Raw genomic sequence first — 21,406 nt, 5'->3', positions numbered from 1 at the left:
AACTCAACTCTTAGCGCCTCCCTCTCTTGTTTGATAGAAATGTTCATCTTGCCTGGCCCCATTAGTCTAAACTTTAAAGAGGTTGTCTCATCTTAGGCACAGGTGGCATATTGCAAGGATAGGCCCAGCAATGTCAGATAGGTGCAGGTCTCATATCTGGGACCCGCACCTATCTCTAGAACAGGTCCCCAAAAGTGAAGGAGAGCATACCACTCCTGCACAGCGTGCTCTCTATTAATTTTCATGAGAGTTCTGAACTATGGGACTGCCGGAAATAACTGAGTCTGTTCTCCGCTATTTTCGGCAGTCCCATAGAAATGAATGGAGGGCCATGACATATACGCGGCTGCTCTCCACTCACTTTGAGAATCCCATTCTGGAGATAGGCATCCGCACATATCTGACATTGATGACATATCCTAGCTATATGCCACCACTGTCTAAGATTGGACAACCTTTTTAAGGCATGGCCAGAACGACCCTCTGCTGCGACATCAATGGACTGTACTGTACAGGCGCCACAGAGGAGCAGTATCACTGAAAGATTCCAGAGCTGATAGGTAACATTACTAACGCTACTTTCACACTGGAGTTTTGGTTTCTGTTTGTGAGATCCGTTCAGGGCTCTCACAAGCGGTCCAAAACGGATCAGTTTTGCCCTAATGCATTCTGAATGGAAAAGGATCCGCTAAGAATGCATCAGTTTGCCTCCGTTCAGCCTCCATTCCGCTTTGGAGTCTGATGAAACGGAGCCAAATGAATCCGTCTTGACACACAATGTAAGTCAATGGGGACCGATCAGTTTTCACTGACACAAACTGGCACAATAGAAAACGGATCCGTCCCCCATTGACTTTCAATGGTGTTCAAGACGGATCTGTCTTGGCTATGTTAAAGATAATACAAACGGATCCATTCTGAATGGATGCATGCGGTTGTATTATCTGAACAGATGAGTTTGTGCAGATTCATGACGGATCCGCACCAAACGCGAGTGTGAAAGTGGCCTCCAGTGATATTTTGCGTCAGCCACAGGCAAAGTAATGCTTTACAAAATGTTTGTTACTACTATAGATAATAAGAATTAGTATAATAACTACATAAAAGAATTGAAGTTCTGCAGTACTATTTGCAATATGCCAATCTCTTATTCTTCATGAGAAGAATGGCACAAGCTAATGCCCCTTTCTCTGTAGCTTACAGATTTCGGTGATGTGCCATGCCCGGTACGGTCTCTTCCTCCCCAGTGGTATCACACAGTCCAAGTGCGAAGAATACGATCGCTCAGGGCTCGAAGCAACAGTGATCCGCTACAAGGGAAGAACGTAGGACAGGGAATTCAGTGGGTAAGTGCAGCTTGCAGTATGTCTTCCTGCCTATGTTGTACATTAGTGGATATTGTTCGTGTTTGATTGTCGTTGAAATTTTTCTTTAATGAATAAAAAAATCAGTGCATGTGTAGTTTTAGTTCAAGCTCGTCGTGGCCCTGTTATTAAAAAGAAAAAATATATATTTTTTGTGTTGCTACACAGAAGCGCATAAAGACTAAAAGCCCTGAAACGCGAGGACATATCTCAGGTTGTATGGGTAAAATCTCAGAACCTGCAGTCAGAGGGCATTACTACTAATCCGTGTATGCTATATAGTATAAAATCCAAAAATTTAAAGGTTTAGAAAAAATGCCATTTGCTGAAGTGAGACAACCCCTTTTATTTTTAGTTTCTCTCCAGTTTTTTCACAGCATCTTTCTAAGGGCTCACGCACATGGCGGTCTGCAAAACACGGTTCCGCAAATCCGCAAAAAAAATACGGATGTCATCTGTATGCATTCCATATTTTGTAGAATGGAACAGCTGGTTCCTAATAGAACAGTACTCTCCTTGCGGACAATAATAGGACATGTTCTATTCTTTTGCGGAACGGACATACGTAACTACAGGTTTTTTTTTGCAGACCCATTGAAATGAATGGTTCCGCATAAGGTCCGCAAAAAAAACGGAACGGACACAGAAATAAAATACGTTTGTGTGCATGAGCCCTTAAAAAGTTGCAAACTCACTCCAATAATGATAACCTAAAAACTGGTAGCATTTCTAGACCAATGTGTTAAATTAAAGAGGCACCAAATTTAGCAAACAGGCAACATTTGATATATTTGCCACAATGTATGCCAACCCAGACTTTTTGACTCAAAAAATTGCTTTCATGATAAAACCCCCCTATGTGTACACAGACTGCTGTCTACATACAGTGTATTATGTTATATATGATACATCTTAAATCACTTTCATGTTCCAGCAGAGGAAAGGCCTGCCATTTGGCAATGCATCTTCCTACTTAAATCTTGAAAAGCTGGGTGAAGGTTCCTATGCAACAGTATATAAAGGAATAAGCAGGTAAGTCACATCTATTGCTTTGTTCTAATGCAATGTTTTTAATACTAAATGTTCCTATGCTAATATTATCAGGGTTTGTATTGTTTGTACAGGTGTTACAGCCAGTGATCAGTCATTCATAGCCTCTTCTCTTACATCTCTGCTGTTTCGTTCCTCTATTATTCCTTCTGCAAATGTATGAATAAATTAGCAACTGGGTGTTATCATGCCCTTTACATACTCTGATAGTGTCAGATGGGATAGGGGTAAACCCTATTCACTACGAGAATGGTAGCCTCCCACTTGTCAATTCATTCTGCATTTATAGGAGTAGTAAGAGAGGAATCATGCAACACAGAGTCCTAAAAAAAGATGCTCTTAAAATGTCATGCATAATACAAGTTTCTGCTGAAAAATGTATGTCAGGATTGGTGACAGGTTCCCTTTAAAGTACAGAATAGTTCCAAAGGGCTGGCATCAGCAACCAGCAACATTGAGCAAATGTCCACTGCTGTTCGGTATTTTGTGGACTATAAGACGTAACATACCATAAGATGCACCTAGGAAATAGAGGAGGAAAATAAGAAAAAATATTTGTCATCAAGCCTCAGATCAGACCCCCAAGCTCCATCAGACCCCCATTCCTTCTTAGAGCTCAGATCAGACCCTCATTCCTTCTCAGACCTTAGATCAGACCACCATCAGACCCCCCAAGCTCCATCAGACCTCAGATCAGACCCCCATAAGGCCTCTGTATCAGACCCCCATTCCTCCTCACATCAGACCCCCAAGCTCCATCAGTCCTAAGATCAGACCCCCATGCTGCATCAGACCTAAGATCAGATCCCCATCAGACTACTGTACTGGACCCCATTCGTCCTCAGACCAGACCCCCCAAGCTCGAAAAAAAAAATATATTGAATTTAAAGGCTATGTACACCTTCGGAGGCAATATTTTAAAGATTGCATTTCACTCATTTTGGGGTAAAAATCTATTTTCAATTGATCTTTGTTAAAAAATATTGAGCTGTTGTCAGAAAGGGTTAACTGTTTGTCTAGCTGTGTTAATGGCACTTTTTACTTTCATTTTGTACCTATCTGATAACTCTTATGTCTAATTTACTAAGAAGTCATAAACCCTTATTTAAAGGGACACTGACAGGCCGTTAGAGCATATAAAGTGACATATATTCTTCTATTGGTCTTAATATGCTTAATTAAACTATACCATTATCACCCCTCACTGCCTTATCATTACTTATAAAAAGTGTTTTTATCAATAAGCAAATTACCTTACTTTGCGCCCAAGGGCCTGTCCCTCATTCAGTTCTGTGCCCAGCCGCTCCCTAACTGCCGTCTCCTAGTGCCGCCCAGCTCATTAGTATTCACTGCACTGGGCTGCTTTTTTTTCTCCCGACGCAGCAAAATCCCACGCATGCCCAGTACTATCTTCCTGGCATCAGCTTAATCTTGTCGCTCCGTGCCTGCGGCGGATAAGGTCCCCAGCACCCTCCAGCTCCAGTAGAAGATAGTACTGGGCATGCGCGGGATTTCACTGCGTCGGGAGAAAAAAAAGCAGCCCAGTGCAGTGAATACTAATGAGCTGGGCGGCACTAGGAGACGGCAGTTGGGGCGCGGCTGGGCACAGAACTGAATGAGGGACAGGCCCTTGGGCACAAAGTAAGGTAATTTGCATATTGATAAAAACACTTTTTATAAGTAAAGAAAAGGCAGCAAGGGGTGATAATGGTATAGTTTAATTAAGCATATTAAGACCAATAGAAGAATATATGTCACTTTATATGCTCTAACGGCCTGTCAGTGTCCCTTTAAGGACATTCTTATCAGTAAAGATAAGAGCTGGGCTATAATGAGTGTTTATAAGGTCAGAGATCAGAGGTAAGGAGCTGGCAAGTGAGCCGGCTAACAGAAGAGAGAGGAAATTTAGATCCTGCTACTAGAGAAACTCAAAACTGTGCAGGGAAAAGGGCTCCATATTTTTAATAAATACCAATTTAACAAATGATTTTTAACTCAAAGCAAGTACAATGTAACAATCAAAAATTGTCCCCAAAGGTGTACATAGCCTTTACCTCTCTTGCTCTGGACCGAGTGCTCTTCTTGCACTCACTGCTCTTTGGTCTTCACCCCGGGCCCCGCGCTGCATTGTGACCTGATATTGCACAATGTCAGGTTATAGTGCACACCTATGTGCACTGTGTCCTGATACTGTATGCAGTCAGGACAGAGTGCAGAGTGGGGCCTGGAAGAAGACCAGGGAGCAGTGAGTAAAGCAAGCACATTGCTTCATTCATCGCTCCCCATGCCTCCTGCATACCGATGACTGCTTCCATAATTCCATTCACACTATAAGACGCACTGATATTTTCCCCCTTCTATTTGGGGCAAAAATTTAATCTTATAGTCCGATAAATATGGTAGGTGCATCTCTGGAACACTGTGCACTTGAAACTCAAATCTACACCTGCTAGGGGCTTGCAAAGAATTGAGCTCTAACTTATGCCAGCTTCTGGTGTAAATTAAAGTAAATCTGGTTGATCACAGGTGGCCCTGTCCCTCCCACCAAGCCCCTCTCTATTTCTCATGTGTTTAGAAAAGTGCATCAAAATTACGACTTTTTAATGCCACTTTTGAGGCTTGTTAAATCTCCCTCATGGTGTCACTGCCCCCTGAAGACCACCGCTATAACAATGTGGCTGTGAACACATGACTCTTTACTGTTGTGTTTGATCATAATGTCATTATTTTAGGACATTGAGATAAATGAGGCAAGTGTTAGATCATGACAGTACTATTCATGGTTGAAGCCATGTAAATGAGTGAGCCGTTTATAACAACGCTGGTCGGCAGCTGTAAATGAACTAGCAGTATTGATTCCGCACTGTGACTGATTTAATAAATGTACGGAAACTCATCGCACTGTAATCTCCTGGGGTCTCTCATGTGGAATGCAGCTCAAGAGGAGCAGCTTGTAAACTTGATAGATTGCTCTCTCACTGCCAGGTTTTTTGTTTCTTTAATTCAGCATGTTTTTTATATACAGGTTAATACAACTATACAAATAGTAATATCATGTAACATACAATCATTTATTATATAGAACACGTTTTACTTTATACAGTAGTCATATTATTTGTAACTTTTAGTTTAGGTTTCGTTCACATCACCGTTCAGCCTTTCCGAAACGGGGCAGGAAAACGGAAAGGACGGATTCGGCACATAACTGAGCCGAACGGAGCCCACGGGCCCCATAGACTATAATTGGTCCGTTAGGTTTCCATTCAGAAGAAGATTTTTGAAGCGGAGACAAAAGTCCTGCAGGCACAACTTTTGTCTCCGCTCCAAAATATTTTTCTTCTGAAACCTAACGGACCCCATTATAGTCTATGGGGCCCGTGGGCACCGTTCGGCTCAGTTATGTGCCGAATCCGTCCCTTCAGTTTTCCTGCCCCGTAACGGAAAGGCTGAACGGTGAGGTGAACGAAGCCTTATGTTCCTTATGTTCCTTTATGTTCATTGTACATTACATCTGATAATCTGACTATATTGAATTCTATTGATATTTTACTTATACCTTATGGTGCACATTTATTAAGACCAGCGTTTTAGATGCCGGTCTTAATAAAGCCCTGCACTGGCGGTGGATCCGCCGAAGTTATGAAGAGGAGCCGGCCTCTACATAACTTCAGCGCATCCAGCGCCAGTCTAAATGTAAGCCAGCTTACGAGCTCTCTTAAATTTAGACCATTTTCTACGCCTAAAACCTAAATGAATAAGACGGGCCTGCCAACCTGTCCCCTTTCCTGCCCATGCCACGCCCACTTGTTTAGACCTGGCGTGAGTGGAGAAAAGTCGAGGTTTGTGGCGCAAATAAACAAAATAGAAAGCCCAATATTACACCATCATTGCACTGGTATTTGTTGGGCTACGTTCACATGAATGTTTAGAAATCCAGCAGGCTTTTTCGGCAGAGGAATAGCCAGCTGGAGTTGACCATGTCCGGCATAGCCAGATAAACTGGGAACCGCAGGATCCTCATTGATAAAATGGGATCTGAAGGTGATCTGGCTGCTTTCTTGCATAAATGCTGTTTTTCAACTGGACAAAAAGTCGTGTATGCAGGAATTTTTGCCCAGCCGAAAGCCGACATTTATGCTGAAAAGCGCCCGGATCCCTGTTGTAGTCAGTGGGAATGTGGCAGTTCTCATCTGCAGGAACAGCCTGTTGGATTTCTAAACGCTGATGTGAACTAAGCTTAATTCAAAACCAGTAGTGAGGTCAAAGCATGGAGGAGGAACTTGGCAGACATTTTCAATAAGAATAAAAGTTTGTTTTCCGGACATCTACAAATACTAATGTTTGCAATGCTGTTAACATGTATTGTTGGGCATTGCTGGTATTTCTAGTAGTAAAAACGTGTTCACAGACTCCCTTTAACTACCTCCTGACCATGACATACTATTACTGCGCAGAGCGAGAAGGAGCTAAAAGCTCATGCACACAAACTTATTTTTTTCCGTGTGCATTCCATGTCCATATGTCCGCATGGCCATTCCGCAAAAAAAAAAAAATAGAATGTTCTATTATTGTCTGCATTACAGACAAGGATAGGACAGTTCTATTATGGCCCAGACGTTCCGTTCCGCAAAAAGCGGAATGCACACAGCCGGTATCCGTGTCTTGTGGATCTGCAATTTGCGTACAGCAGAACAGCGGTCGTGTGCATGAGCCCTTAGAATAAAGACCTCCATTTCTATCAGCTGATGACCCTGGGTCACGCTCCTGGTAAACAGCTGATGTTGCCTGTTGAAACATTTAGGCCTAGTTCACACGAACGTGTGTGATTCGTGGCCGTATCGCGGCCCGCAAATTGCGGTCCGCAATACACGGCCACACTTCCGTGTGCATTCCGCATCATGGATGCGGACCCATTCACTTCAATGGGTCCGTAAATCCGAAATTGCGGAATGGCCGCACGGAACAGGACCCCTCGGAAGCACTACGGAGTGCTTCTGTGGGGTTGCGTCCCGTACTTCCGTTCCGCAAAAAGATAGAACAGGTCCTATCTTTTTGCGGAACGGGCAGATCGCGGACCCATTAAAGTGAATGGGTCCGCGATCCAATGCGGCTGACCCACGGCCGGCGATCGTGCATTGCCCGCAGCACAGGCACGGGTCACACACATTCGCGTGAACTCGGCCTTACCCTGTATAATTCGCTGCAGGGTTAATATATTGTAATATAATGTTACATGGTGGCCATTCAGATATATGGCCGTATTTGTAATACAAGGACAGGGACAGGGGACCCCTCTATGATGTACCGTAACTGCATATGGACAGGGGTGGTCTTTTTGAGACAACCGCTTTAATGTGGCTGTGTTTTTGGGTTTGTAACAGTGCTGCTCCACCCTAATACTGTGCTTGTATTCAGTTTATGGAGGGCCTGAAGACAGGCTGCTGTCATAACCATCAGGAGATCATGAAAGGCCTTTTCATCTGACGTTCGGCATGACACAGTATCTGAGCAAACTTCCCCTTATTACTTTAATGAGATGATTTGTGAAGGGAATCATCTGGGTAATAGATATATATTGGGAACTGCTGTAAATCAAATTCCCATATAAACCATGGCCAAGAGAGAGGAACCTGATAAGGCAAAACAGAAATTAAATGTTCACCACAAGTTTCCAGCCCATCAAATTAAAGGGATTCTGTGACTTGATTTCTGCTGGCCTGAGAGCAGGGTATGATAGAGGGAGAGAAGCTGACCTCCATCATATATAGTTCTATATGATTTCAAGCAGGATTTCCGAGTGAAAAAGTTGCAGCGTAAGCCCTGAAAACGAGAGTCCTGCATACCCTGCCCATACAGGATGATTGACAGCCTTCTCTACACTGATACAGGAAGAACTGTCAATCATCTTGTGTGGGAGGGGTAATCAGGACTCTCACTGTCTCAATATTAGAATAGTGTTGGCCAAAGCCACCAATTTTGGCGGGGCCCACCAACTATCTAATGTGTTTAGTGGCCTCCCAACTCTCCTCCAACAAATGATGTCAGGGGAGAAAGACTGTGCAAATTGAATTTGAAAGCCCGATGCTTTTGTTCAAGTTGGGAAGAGTCCACCACTAGAGGTGTCTCGCTGGACATGGTCTGGTAGAAGTAGGCCGGGAGTGCCACAGAGACCTTTACACACTAGGTAAGGAACAATTTGTAAGGTCTGAGACCAATCTAGAATTATGCCAACATTTTTGAACACCGTAATATGCCAATCCCCATATCAACAGTACATGAGATTTTGTTTGTTCTATTGTATGACGTTTGACTATCACTTATTGTGCTTCAATACCATATCCCCTGTGAGGTCTTTACTGTATGACGTTTGGTTGTATAGTGATGACTGGACAAATCACATCTTTCTGTAGATTTCCCCATCTACACCAGGTTAATGATAAGTACATTTATCCAACATGAGGAGCAACCTGTAGCTAGCCAGCTGTTGTGATTCTCCCAGGCTGGGACTTGTAGCATGGCACCAGCTGAATAGCCATATGCTGTGCAAGTTAGCGTGGTGGATTAGCAGTACATTGTAATGCTGCCATCTGGTGACAGAAATTATATATTGACTTGCAAATTGCTGACCAGACAACTAAGGCAAATCATAAATGAGTCTTTTTTTCTTGAATTAGTTAGACTAATCGATTTTAGTCAAATACAGCAGTTGTGTCTGATTTTTCTCCAGGATTAATGGACAACTAGTGGCTTTAAAAGTCATCAGCATGAAAGCTGAGGAAGGTGTACCCTTCACTGCTATCCGAGAAGGTAATGTATTAACCAGACATGATGACACCTGCATTTACTAGACATGAGGACTCCATTATATATATATGAATTCAAATTACCCTAATTTATGTAATGATTCCTAATTTAAAGCTGTAACCTTATATCCCCCATGACATGAAAAACGTAGTATCTGAATCCAGCTTCAAGGCTATGGACAGACCCCTTTAGGGTATGTTTTTTACTTAAATGAAAGCTCCTTTGTATCACTGTACATAGCAGATTGCTGTTCGCAGTGAAATCTGTCAGCTCGCCTGATATCTTGATGTCCAGCTCCTCTCTCTCTTCTTTTGTATGATCTTCTAAACAGCTTAGGAGATCGTTCAGGTGAAGAAAGAGGGGGGATAAGGACAGTGACTTCAGACAGGCTCTCTGACAGATTTCACTCTGAACAGCAATCTGCTATGTACTGTGATACAAAGGAGCTGCAAAAAATTTTATGCAACGCTACGGCAAAAATACTTTTCATACAAAAATACAATACATTGATTTAAACGGTCACTGTTTCAACAAAGTTTGCATAAATCAATAGTACCGGTGAATATAAGAAACTTTGTAATATATCATATGGGAGAAAATGCCTTTTTGTTCCTGTAGCAGCATTCTTCCTCCTCTCTACATAGATTCCTATAGGCAGCAGCTGTGTCTCTATCTCTTTAATTAAAGGGAGTCTGTCGCCTGCTTTAGACACATTAAACTGTTATCACTGCGCTGTAGGTGACATGAACAGTTAAAGTGGTGGTCTGAGTTCAGAGCTGAACCCAAACATATCCCCATTTTCTCCCCTCCAGCCATTTCATGCTCTGATGCTCTCCGTTTCCCTGCGCTGGATCGCGCAAGGCAAGGGCTTGTTTGTTTATATATTCCCACTGCTAGACGGAGGCTTCCGCCTAGCATTGATGTTGGTGACATCACCGGCCCTGATAGGCGGAAGCCTCCACCTAGCTTACCCTCTTTCTCACTGGAGCACAATCCTCCTCACCCTCTCTTCTCCATAGTTTTCTATGGACAGAATTTAAACTAAATCTTCAATGAGCTGACAGCCATCTTGTCTCTCAAAACAGACTCAGCAGAGAGTGTAAATTTATGAGGGGCTTAAGGAGAAAGATACATTTTTCTCTAACAATATATATATAACAGAGTTTGTTATATTCACATCTACTATTGATTTATGCAAAGTTTCCTCAAACTACAGTAACCATTTAAAGTGTAACTGTCATATTTTTTTATTTGCTAGTTTATTAGAGCTAGGCATGTATACCTGAGTTAGTCTGTCAATGATTGTCAAAAGATCTGTAATTACCTTATAATAACAGTTTTCATTATTGTCCTCTGTCCCTTTCCACTGCTCCTTTAAAAGACCGTTGCTATGGCTCATCTGTCTCCGACTAGGAATACAGAGGGGCGGTCCTTCACACTGCATGCCTGCATTAGAGTGAGGAGGCGTGTCTCTCAGTAATCCAATCTGATTGGCTGGCAGGGAGCTGCTGGCTACAGCAAGTGTGTATGGGAAGTGAGGGAAAGCAGTTTTGACCTCAGAGAACTGGTAGAGGAGCCATCTTGAGATGGTCCTCATATTGTAAATGTTTAAACAGCCATAACTAAGAGAAAAAATCAAGGAAAACATTGGTATGTGAAGAAACTAAAGATTGCTTTATGCATAAAGCTGCTGCAAAAAAGAAAGATATCTAGTCACCAGTCCGCAAAAATGTTCTGCTGCAGGTCCGAGGAGTGTTGTGGGGTGAATCACACTTTCATGCAGTATATATATAGAGTTCAGACTGCGTGTGTCATAAAAGGACGGTATACAAACAGTTTTTTTCTTTCCCCTTCTTCTTATAGAAATAAACCGAATGTCCTATTTGTGGATATCCTGCAACTAATAAAAATTATAATAGTGTAAATCCGTACGGTTGTTTTGCCCTGCAGTGCACAGATTGTACTTACACTATAAGACGCTGGGATTTTTAATGCAAATTTTAAAGTGCATGTTTGTAAGTATGTACTAATAAACCTTTTAAAACAGTCATCGGAGCTTCACTATGGTAGGAGTCACTTGTATCCACAGAAACTTTTAAGGAAAAGAAATTGGGAATACTAGCAGACTCATCTGGTGTGTGCTGGAATCAAGTCCGTGGTTTGAGCCCTGTTGGGTGGTTTATGAACGTGGATCTTCGCCGAGAAAAATTTCATCAGCTGCGGAGGATATCGTAGATACTCTTTTTGTTGGTGGAGTGCCGTGTAAGTACAACCTGTGCACTGCAGGGCAAAACAACCGTACGGATTTACACTATTATAATTTTTATTAGTTGCAGGATATCCACAAATAGGACATTTGCAGCCCTCGGTTTATTTCTATAAGAAGAAGGAGAAAGAAAAAAACTGTTTGTATACCGTCCTTTTATGACACGCGCGGTCCGAATCCTATATATATAATGCTGCTGCAGCAGTAACATATGCTAAAGTTGATTTTTTGATGAAAACATGACGGTTACACAAAAAAAAAAAAAAGTTCATAGCCTAAAGGGGTTGTCCAAGATCAAAAAAAAATAAAAACTCTCAGGCAACCCCTTTATGGGTCCATTCACACTTCCGCAAAACGGGTCCACATCCGTTCCGCAATTTTGCGGAACGGGTGCGGACCCATTTATTTTCAACGTGGGCCGGAATGTGCTGTCCGCATCCGCATTTGCGGATCTGCACTTCTGTTCCGCAAAAAAATAGAACATGTCCTATTCTTGTCCGCACATGCGGACAAGAAAAGGCATTTTCTATGAGAGTTCCAGCAATGTGCGGTCCGCAAAATGCGGAACGCACATTGCCGGTGTCCGTGTTTTGCGGATCCGCAAAACACATACGGACATGTGAAGGGACCCTAACAGAGTTGTATAAATCTTAAATCTTTTCTGAAATGCTGCTTATGTTGGTGTTTCTCTTCAGCATCTCTCTTGAAGGGCCTGAAGCATGCAAACATTGTCCTTCTGCATGACATCATTCAAACCAGGGAGACGCTGACCTTTGTGTTTGAATATGTGGTGAGTGAATATAAAAGTGTTTTATATTTAATTTTTCTGTTCTGATTACCCTCATCCTTACATTTGTTTAATTTGATAGATAATAATTACCCCTTAAGGACGCAGTTAATTTTAGTTTTTCAGTTTTTTACTTTTTTTTTTTCTCCCTGCTTTCCAAGAACTCTAGCTTTTTTGTGGGACAAGTTGTATTTTTAAATAGAACCATCTAATTTACTATATCATGTAATTAAAATGGGAAATAAAATCTTTGTGGGGTAAATTTTTAACAAAAAGGAAATTCACCCATTTTTTGGGGGGTTTTGTTTTACAATGTTCACTGTGCGCTAAAACTGATAAGAATTATTCTGCCGATCAGTACAATTATGGTGATACAGAGTTTATATAGAGTAGTTTTTGTGATGTTTCACTACTTTCAAAGAATTCAAAGAATAACATTTAAAAAAAAAATGCTTTGCTTTGGACACCCATAACTTTTTTGTACTTTTGTCTACATTGACGGGGGATTATGCTTGTGTTTTTTTTTGTTTTTTTTTCCCTGTCATTTTTAGTCCCCTTAAGGTACCTAAGCATGCAATTCTTTGATTTGCTTATACCATAGACGGTACTAATACACTGTTGCATTCTATGTGACTTTCACCGCCTTAGTGTTAAGCCCTGCCCGTTTGCTTTGGCAGGCATGGCAGCTCTTACAAGGCCCCCAGAATCCCCCAGACCCTCAGAACCCAACAATTGCACTGCAGGGGTCAGACTGGAGGACCGAGGGAGACCCCCTCCTTTTGTCTAACAGTACTGTAGCGAGTGTCAGACTGGGGTGCCTTGGGTCCACCAGTAAAATTTATTCTGGGCGCCCACTGTACAGGTAGATGCAGATATTATCAGCTCACACAGCGGCAGACAGCAGCAAGCCGCTAGAAGACGATTGATTATGGAGTCCCTGCAGCAGCTTTGAGAAGACGGGTCTCTGGGGAAAGAGGGTACCGGCTGACCTACCTCTGTGCCTAGAGGTCATCTCCCCCACACGATCCATCTATATCCAGATTTCATATGGTGCACGGGCTGGTTGAGATGCTGTATGTCGCATATCTGTGTATGCCAGTCTACTGTGCCATGTGCCACTTGTGGAGGGGGCGATTCACCTACTCCCCTGTAAGCTAGTCAGAGGCTGTCTGTAGCTCTTATAGGAAACTCCTCTGTGTAGATGTTGCAAACCAGGTGGATTCCTAATCTATTTCTCATGGACCATGATTTCTTTCGGAATGATGGAATGCTAGATTTAAGATCCATGTAGGTGACGATTGCCTGAATGATCTTGTTGGTGTGACCCTCATAGCTCCTCCCAGATCATGGGCCCCTCAAAGTATTGACATGGTCTATTGTCATGTAAAGAGAATGTTAAAGGTGAGCATAACCTTTAAAATTTTACAGTATGAATTACATAGTTCTGCAGCTGTATTTTGTATAACAGTCCCTCTAAAAGCTGGTAAAACTGTACAATGTTCTGCAATTATAAAAAAGTCCTACAGAGGGAGCTCCTAACTCCAAATATACTGCATGCAGGGGTAGGCTGAGAGTGATCTGTGCCCCCCAGGTATTACCAATCACTATAGCAGTGATACACTTGGTTTGTGTTAGTGTTTTGGTTATGTGTGACGTCAATGATTGATGGGGTTTTGGCCATGGGACCTTTCATACGGCTCTAATATTCTAATGTTTGATCATGTGTTGCCTCCAGCTTCAATAACTACTACTTTTTGATTCCTTGCAGCATACAGACCTGTCCCAGTACATGGCCCAGCACCCAGGTGGACTTTTACCCTACAATGTTCGAGTAAGACCTTTACCAATGAACCAGTTATATACTGGTGGATTATATACTAGTGTTGCTGGCATCAAGTTTGTCGATTTAATAACTCCTATTTGCATGCTGTGGAAAAAAATCCATACATATATGCCGTGAATATTCATTTCTGTGCATTCTACCAAATCTGCATTTGCATTTTTCATGTTATTCTTTTTAATTAAAATTAAGTAATAACATTAAATTGGTTGGTCTATGAACAATATTTATCACCTATCCATAGGATAGATCTATCCATTTCTCTATGATGTCCAGTACAATGGCTGGAAACTCATATTGTCCTGTTTAGGGCTCGTTCACACGACCGTATGGCTTTTTCAGTGTTTTGCGAGCCGTTTTTAACGGATCAGTTTTTTTCCGTTTTTTGTTTCAGTAGTGTTTCCGGTTCCGTTCAGTTTTTCTATATGGCATATACAGTATACAGTAATTACATAGAAGAAATTGGGCTGGGCATAACATTTTCAATAGATGTTTCCGCAAAAACAGAATGGATACGGAAGACATACGGAGTTAAAAAAAAAATTGTGGACCCATTGACTTAAATGGAGCCACGGAACGTGATTTGCAGGCAATAATAGGACATGTTCTGTCTTTGAACGGAAGGGAAAAACTGAAATACGGAAACGGAATGCATATGGAATACATTTCGTTTTTTTGCAGAACCATTGAAATTAAGGGTTCAGTATACGGAACTCAAAAAATGGACCGTTTACGGAACGCAAAAAACGTTTGTGTGAAAAAGAGCCCTCAGAAGGTATAAAAGCAGGAGTCTTAGGGTCCATTCACACGTCCGTATGTGTTTTGCGGATCCGCAATACAAGGACACCGGCAATGTGAGTTCCACATTTTGTGGAACGCACATCGCCGGCACTCTCATAGAAAATGCCTTTTCTTGTCCGCAATTGCGTACAAGAATAGAACATGTTCTATTTTTTCGGATCCGGAAGTGCGGATCCGCAAATGCGGATGCGGACAGCACATTCCGGCCCCATTGAAAATGAATGGGTCCGCACCTGTTCTGCAAAATTGCGGAACGGATGCGGACCCGTTTTGCGGACATGTGAATGGACCCTTAAAGGGTTTTCTAGGTTTTAAACCAAGGGTCCATTCACATGTCAGTATTTTTCTTTTCCAGATTTTCGTTCTGTTTTTGGCCTCATGCACACGGCAGTATTTTTTCACGGTCCGCAAAACGGGGTTCCGTGATCCGTGTCCGTTGTTTTTTCCCGTGTGTTTTCCTTGATTTTTGGAGGATCAGCAGACAAGAAAAGTGAAAAAAAATCTAAGTCAAGTTTGCCTTGAAAATGATAGGAAAAAAACGGACGCGGATGACAATCTTGTGTGCCTCCGTGTTTTTTCACGGACCCATTGACTTGAATGGGTCCGCGAACCGTTGTCCGTCAAAAGAATAGGACAGGTCATATTTTTTTGACGGACTGGAAACACGGATCACGGAATCGGATGACAAACTGTTCCTTTTTTCGAGATTTCTACGGACCCATTGAAAGTCAATGGGTCTGCAGAAAATCACGGAAAACGGAACAACGGACACGGATGCACAGCACGGTCGTGTGCATGAGGCCAAATTTCCGCAAAAGCCTTCTGTTTTTACCAATTGTACGTCCGCATCCGTTCCGTTTTTTCCGGGGAAAAAAAGGAAGGAGGAATATATGTTGGTAGGGTACTCAAAAATAATGTCTTTCTATTTCCTGGAAACGGATCCGTAATTGCTGATGACATTTGGACGACATATTGATGCATTCCGCATGTCATCCGCATTTTTGCGGACCCATTGACTACAATGGGACCACGGACCACATTTTGCGGACAAGGACAAGCTCTATTTTTTTTGTGGATCTGCATGACGGAATGGAATGGAGCAATGGGTGCGGACAGCACACTGAGTGCTGTCTGCATTTTTTGCGGGGCCATTGACATGAATGGGTCTACATTCTGTTCCGCAAATTTGCGGAACGGATGCGGATTACAAAATCCTGATTTGTGAATGGACCCTAAGGATTGGCCTGTTTAGGATCATCCAGCCTGAGACCCTGAGATAAATCTGGTGCAGGTCTAGACAGCCTAAGCTTCCACTATCTCCAGGATTAGTAAATCTGGGCCTTTATTTCTCCATTGACAACAGATAAAGGGGTTTTCTGTGTTCAGAGCCCCCTTCTTCACCCCGACAGCCCCTCTGAATTGAGTATCGGAGCATTTCATGCGCAGGGCAAGGACTTTTTCAGGAGATCCGGTAACGTACCAGATCTCACCATGTGGAGGCTTCCGCCTAGCAGTGAGCCTGTTGATGTCACCGGCACTAATGGGGCTAGGGCGGCGCTTTAGCGGTCTACAGGCTAGGCCATTAGTGTCAGTGACTTCACCAGGATCACTGCTAGGCGGAAGCCTCTGCCTAGCAGTGTAAAAATGGGAACAAAACAGCTCTTGTCTTGCGCGATGCAGCACAGGACAAGGGAGAGCATCGGAGCATGAAATGCTCATATCAGGGGGGCTGCCTGGTTGAAGAAGGGGATATGTCCTGGTTCAGCTCTGAACCCAGGCAACCCCTTTAATGCAATGGCTTGATTTTTGCAGAAATAGTTGTAATTTTTTTTAATTATTATTAGTTTGGCATGCATATCATTTTCTTTATTTAACTTTTCTCAAAGTCTGGCACCGGTTTTTGTACTGCTGAAACCCAGTGCTCATGCTGGAAACTGGCCAGATTCCTGCCGGATTCCATTATAGTTAATGAGGTCCAGCGGTGCACAGCCCTATCCGGCTATACTGGGTACAGTGAACTCTAGTGAACTCTACCTTTACTGCATATGTGAAAGTAGCCGAAGGACATAAGGATGAAGCCTATTACGGTCCTTAAAATAATTTACAAAAGCAAACATACCTCCATGTAGGTTGAGTACAGCTATTTGCATAAAAATGAAAAAGAAGCATTTCTCTGGATTATAGAAATGGATTTTCACAAGAAAGGTATGGTCATAGTTCGGGGAACATGCCTTATGTGGTGGTATATTCGCTCTGGGATGTGACAGACGCGCTCTAAGACCGCAATGCTACCTTTAGGCTCTCACATGTTCACATAACACTCCACAATGGCGTAAGTCCTCCATAGGTTCACATGCAAAAGAAATTCTGTTGGCTATGATTTTCTGCACATTTGAAAAAAATGGTATGTTGGCACCTTTCCCCCCAAATGCATGCCAAATGGCACCAGTGAACTGTACATTGATGCTATAATAGTGCAGGGTGGGAAAAGCTTGACAACAGTGTACAAGTAAGCTGGATATGGATTAAAGTAACTAATTATTATCTACTCACCGTTTAAATTTCCCACAGCTCATGTGCCAATGGTTCTGTGGTCCTTTGTGTCGGCAATGGCATATCATTTTGTCACTGTCTGCGGAGGTGATGCTACATTTTGGGTGCCACTGTCATTACTGCACCATTATATTTACAAGTGGGGGTGGGGGGCACGGAATTATTGCCACGGGAAATTTGAGACCTGAGTAAGTTATTACCTTTTATTTATAACCCATATCTAGATAACTTGAAAAGCCCTTTAATAATTGGGACAGCATCACTTTGTTATTGGCAATGGCTTGGTGTAGCCAGGGCTTCAGTAATTTTTTATTAGTATTTTTTGTTTATATTAGTATTGTAAGGTACCATACATGCATTTTAGGTAATAATAAATGTGGATTCATTTTTAATGAAAACCGGCCATTTACCATTAACTATATTAAGAAGCTATGGTCCTTACGGATGGCATAAGGATCCGCAAAACACATACGGTCGTGTGCTTGTAGCCTCATTGTAATAAATTCAGGCCACATCCTCCCAGCCCGTCTACCCAAGCTTCCCCATCTCTAAATTGGCCTGCTGGTGTTCATTAGGGCCTGTGGCAAGTGAGAGTAGCCGACACCTGATTCTAGACACAGTACAGTTGGGTACGTAGAGACCGCGGGCAATCATAGCATTAACCTTAACCCTCTTTCCACTAGGAGCATACCATACACCACACCAATTGGCCCCAGATGCCTCCGTGATTGCAGCAGAAACCGAAGCCTCAAACATTTTCCTATTAAATGTCCTAGAGGTAGTAGTTCCTGGAAAGAGGCTTGTGTGAGGTTCTCTTCTTTTCTTCTTTTGAGAGACATGCTGACCGTATGCATGTATTTTGTTCGACTCTATTTATCTGCATTGATTTCTGTATAGTAAATTAGAAATGCCTGGTACCAGCATGTTATGAGATTCCGATTCCAAGCAGAACTATAGGAGAAGTCCTTCTGTACAAAGTGAAGAGAATCTCCTTTTCATCTGAAACTTTTTATCTCCTCATGCAGCTCTTCATGTTCCAGTTGCTTCGAGGTCTGGCCTATATCCATCACCAGCACATCCTACATCGGGACCTAAAGCCGCAGAATCTTCTCATCAGCTACCTAGGGGAGCTCAAACTGGCTGACTTTGGTAAGTGCGGCCCTGATAAGACCATTTTGTGCACAGCAGTGGAAACAACAGGGGCTGTGGCTGGGAGTCTTATTTTCAGGAACCTTCTTTTGATGTACAGTCTGCAATATACCAGAGGATACTAGAGGATTCTTCTATCAAAGCAGCAATCTGCCTTTAGTTTGTTTCTGGTCAACAGACTAATCGGCCACATACTGGAAACGAGTAGTATTAATGGCAGCGACATTATAGGATAATTCACACAATGCTGTGATTTATAAGGCGACTAGAAGTTACCAAGAAGTTGGCACAGGACAAACTGCATTTACATAGTCCATAATCTTAAATAATGGAAAAAAAAATCCCTGTATATACGCAAAATACGACACATTAACATTTATATATTCTAAGGAAGCCGAGTGCTAGCTTATCTTTAAAGGGGTATTTTCTAGGATTGTGATATTGATGGCTTATACTCAAGATAGGCCTTCAGTATCAGATTGGCAGGAGCCTGGCACCCCACTTCCCCCACCCATCAACATTGCTCAGTTCTGTCCAGTAAAGAAGGGCATTCTACTGTGTTTGGGCAATAAGGGGGCATTCTACAGTGTGGGATTGACTACTGTGAAAGAGGCACTAAGGAGTCATTTTACTCTGAAGGTGGCATTCTATAAAATCTTGACTCCTCATCCTGAGTGTGTGTTTATTGGGGGTTGTATGGCAAGCGTGGGCAGTCTTGACTAGCCGCAGGAGGTGTGTTGTGGGGACATTCAAAAATTTGCGATAGGGCCCAGCCTTTTCTAGTTATGCCCCTGAGTGGCATACAGGGGAGGATTAAGTGCATGATAGGCCCGGGGCTGTCTACCCAACTTGGGCCCCTCCCTCCATTTTATTTTATTTATTTTATTTTTATTTTTTTGTATGAAGAGGCTGAGGTGGTTCGTGAGTGCCACAGTCTCTTCCCAGGCCATATGACATCTCCAGACTAAAAAATATACCCCAAATTACCCCAAATTGGCTCCTAAACTGAAAAATGTGGTCGCCAAATTTAAAATACATATAATTATAATAAAAAAGACTTGGATGAGAATACAGCACCACATACCTCTTACATCCAGGAACATCTCCTGTCATGTAGACCTTCTCTTTCCTCTTCTCCTGCGTTTGACCCAGCTGCATCTCGTCTCTACAGTGTTTGTTACACAGACACGTTAGATTTCTAAATTTTTGCATCAACCTCCCGATCCTGGTGTCCCGACAATGTCATCCTGCTGCCACTCCCAATACTGTGCCCGTTGTGTTCCCCAATACCCCAGGTACTATACTGCTTAAAAAGTTGTGACCCTAATAGACATAATTGGAGTAATTCACCAAACTGGTGTAAAGTAGAACTGGATATCCAAAAGAGCTGTCAAATATGAAACGTGGAATCTGATTGGTTGCTATGGGCAACTAAGCCAGTTATACTTTACACCAGTTTGATAAATTACCCCAAATGTCCCTATAGTGTCCACAGCAGCTATAATGCCCCCTAGAGTGCCCCCAGTAATAACACCCTATATTGTGCTCCAGGTAATAATCCCCGTATAGTGTCCCCAAAAATAATAGAATTGCCTCTACAGTGCCTCCCCAATAGCAACGCCACCCACGCTGCCCCCATATAGTAATTTCCCCCACAGTGCCCCCACATAGTAATTTGTCCCCCACACTGCCCTCATATAGTAATTTGCCCCCACATAGTAATTTGCCCCACACTGCCCCACATAGTAATTTCTACCACACTGCCCCATATAGTAATTTCCACCACACTGCCCCCACACAGTAATTTCCCCACATAGTAATTTTCCCCACACTGCCCCATATAGTAATTTCCAGCAGACTGCCCCATATAGTAATTTCCAGCACACTGCCGCCACATAGTAATTTGCCCCCCCACTGCCCCATATAGTAATTTGCCCCCACATAGTAATCCCTCCCATAATAATTTGCCACCACACAGCCCCGACATAGTAATGTCCCCATTATAATTTGCCCCCACACTGCCAGCCCCAATATAGTAATCTGCCCCCACACAGCCAGCCCCAATATAGTAATTTGCCCCCACACAGCCAGCCCCAATATAGTAATCTGCCCCCACACAGCCAGCCCCAATATAGTAATTTGCCTCTGATGTACTGTCCCTTCACTAATACGTCCTCATGTGCCGCCGCCGCCGCCCATCCCCCAATATCCCCCAAAGTTGACACAAAATAAAATAAATAAAAAACATGTCCAGGTGTGCGATGGCAGGCGCGCACGTGTCACTGTACTGCGTCCTGGCACAGACGTGCAATGACGTCATCAAGCCCGCCTGCGCCGGGATTTCACTACCGCATAGGCCTCTGGCCTACTAGGCTTGAAGTCTATGGCGGTGATCGGAGGTGGGGCAGGGAACTATGCGCTCCTGTGCACCGCCGCTGTAGGTGGGCGTTCAAGACTGCGTTGGGCCCCCCAGCAATGACGGGCCCGGGGCTGCCGACCTGAACGCCCCTATTATAATCCATCATTGGTACCATATAGCGACCATGTAACACTGCGGATTTAATTATGCAGATATAACTGCTCCATGCATGAGAGGTACTGTATATTTTTTTACGAAAATGGAGTTGGGTCCAGTAATGACATTTTTTTACTAATAAAAAACTTTGGCAAAGGTCCTCCTGCATTAACATGACAGGACCATATATGATTTTTGGTGCTTAACATAACGTGCCATAATACACCATAGTGAATAAAACCACACAGTGGCTATGTCTGTGAAGATTCTCATGCAT

The 21,406-nt window shown here is 42.9% G+C and overlaps 1 protein-coding gene across 3 annotated transcripts in view; it reads left to right on the top strand.

The window, feature by feature from the left end:
• Positions 1-21,406, top strand: part of CDK15 (cyclin dependent kinase 15) — a 243,718-nt gene that overhangs the window by 71,804 nt on the left and 150,508 nt on the right. For 2 of the 3 annotated variants that reach the window (XM_040441007.1, XM_040441005.1), the window contains 6 exons: positions 1,197-1,346; positions 2,299-2,396; positions 9,142-9,221; positions 12,180-12,274; positions 14,040-14,102; positions 18,491-18,614. In XM_040441007.1, coding sequence (XP_040296941.1) covers positions 1,197-1,346; positions 2,299-2,396; positions 9,142-9,221; positions 12,180-12,274; positions 14,040-14,102; positions 18,491-18,614 — 610 coding nt within the window. The remainder of the gene's footprint in view (positions 1-1,196; positions 1,347-2,298; positions 2,397-9,141; positions 9,222-12,179; positions 12,275-14,039; positions 14,103-18,490; positions 18,615-21,406) is intronic. The other variant, XM_040441006.1, reaches the window with a different exon arrangement.

This window comes from Bufo bufo, chromosome 7 (assembly GCF_905171765.1).
Source record: "Bufo bufo chromosome 7, aBufBuf1.1, whole genome shotgun sequence".
In the NCBI taxonomy this organism is placed as follows: Eukaryota; Metazoa; Chordata; class Amphibia; order Anura; family Bufonidae; genus Bufo; species Bufo bufo.
This window is presented reverse-complemented; position numbering and strand designations above follow the sequence as displayed.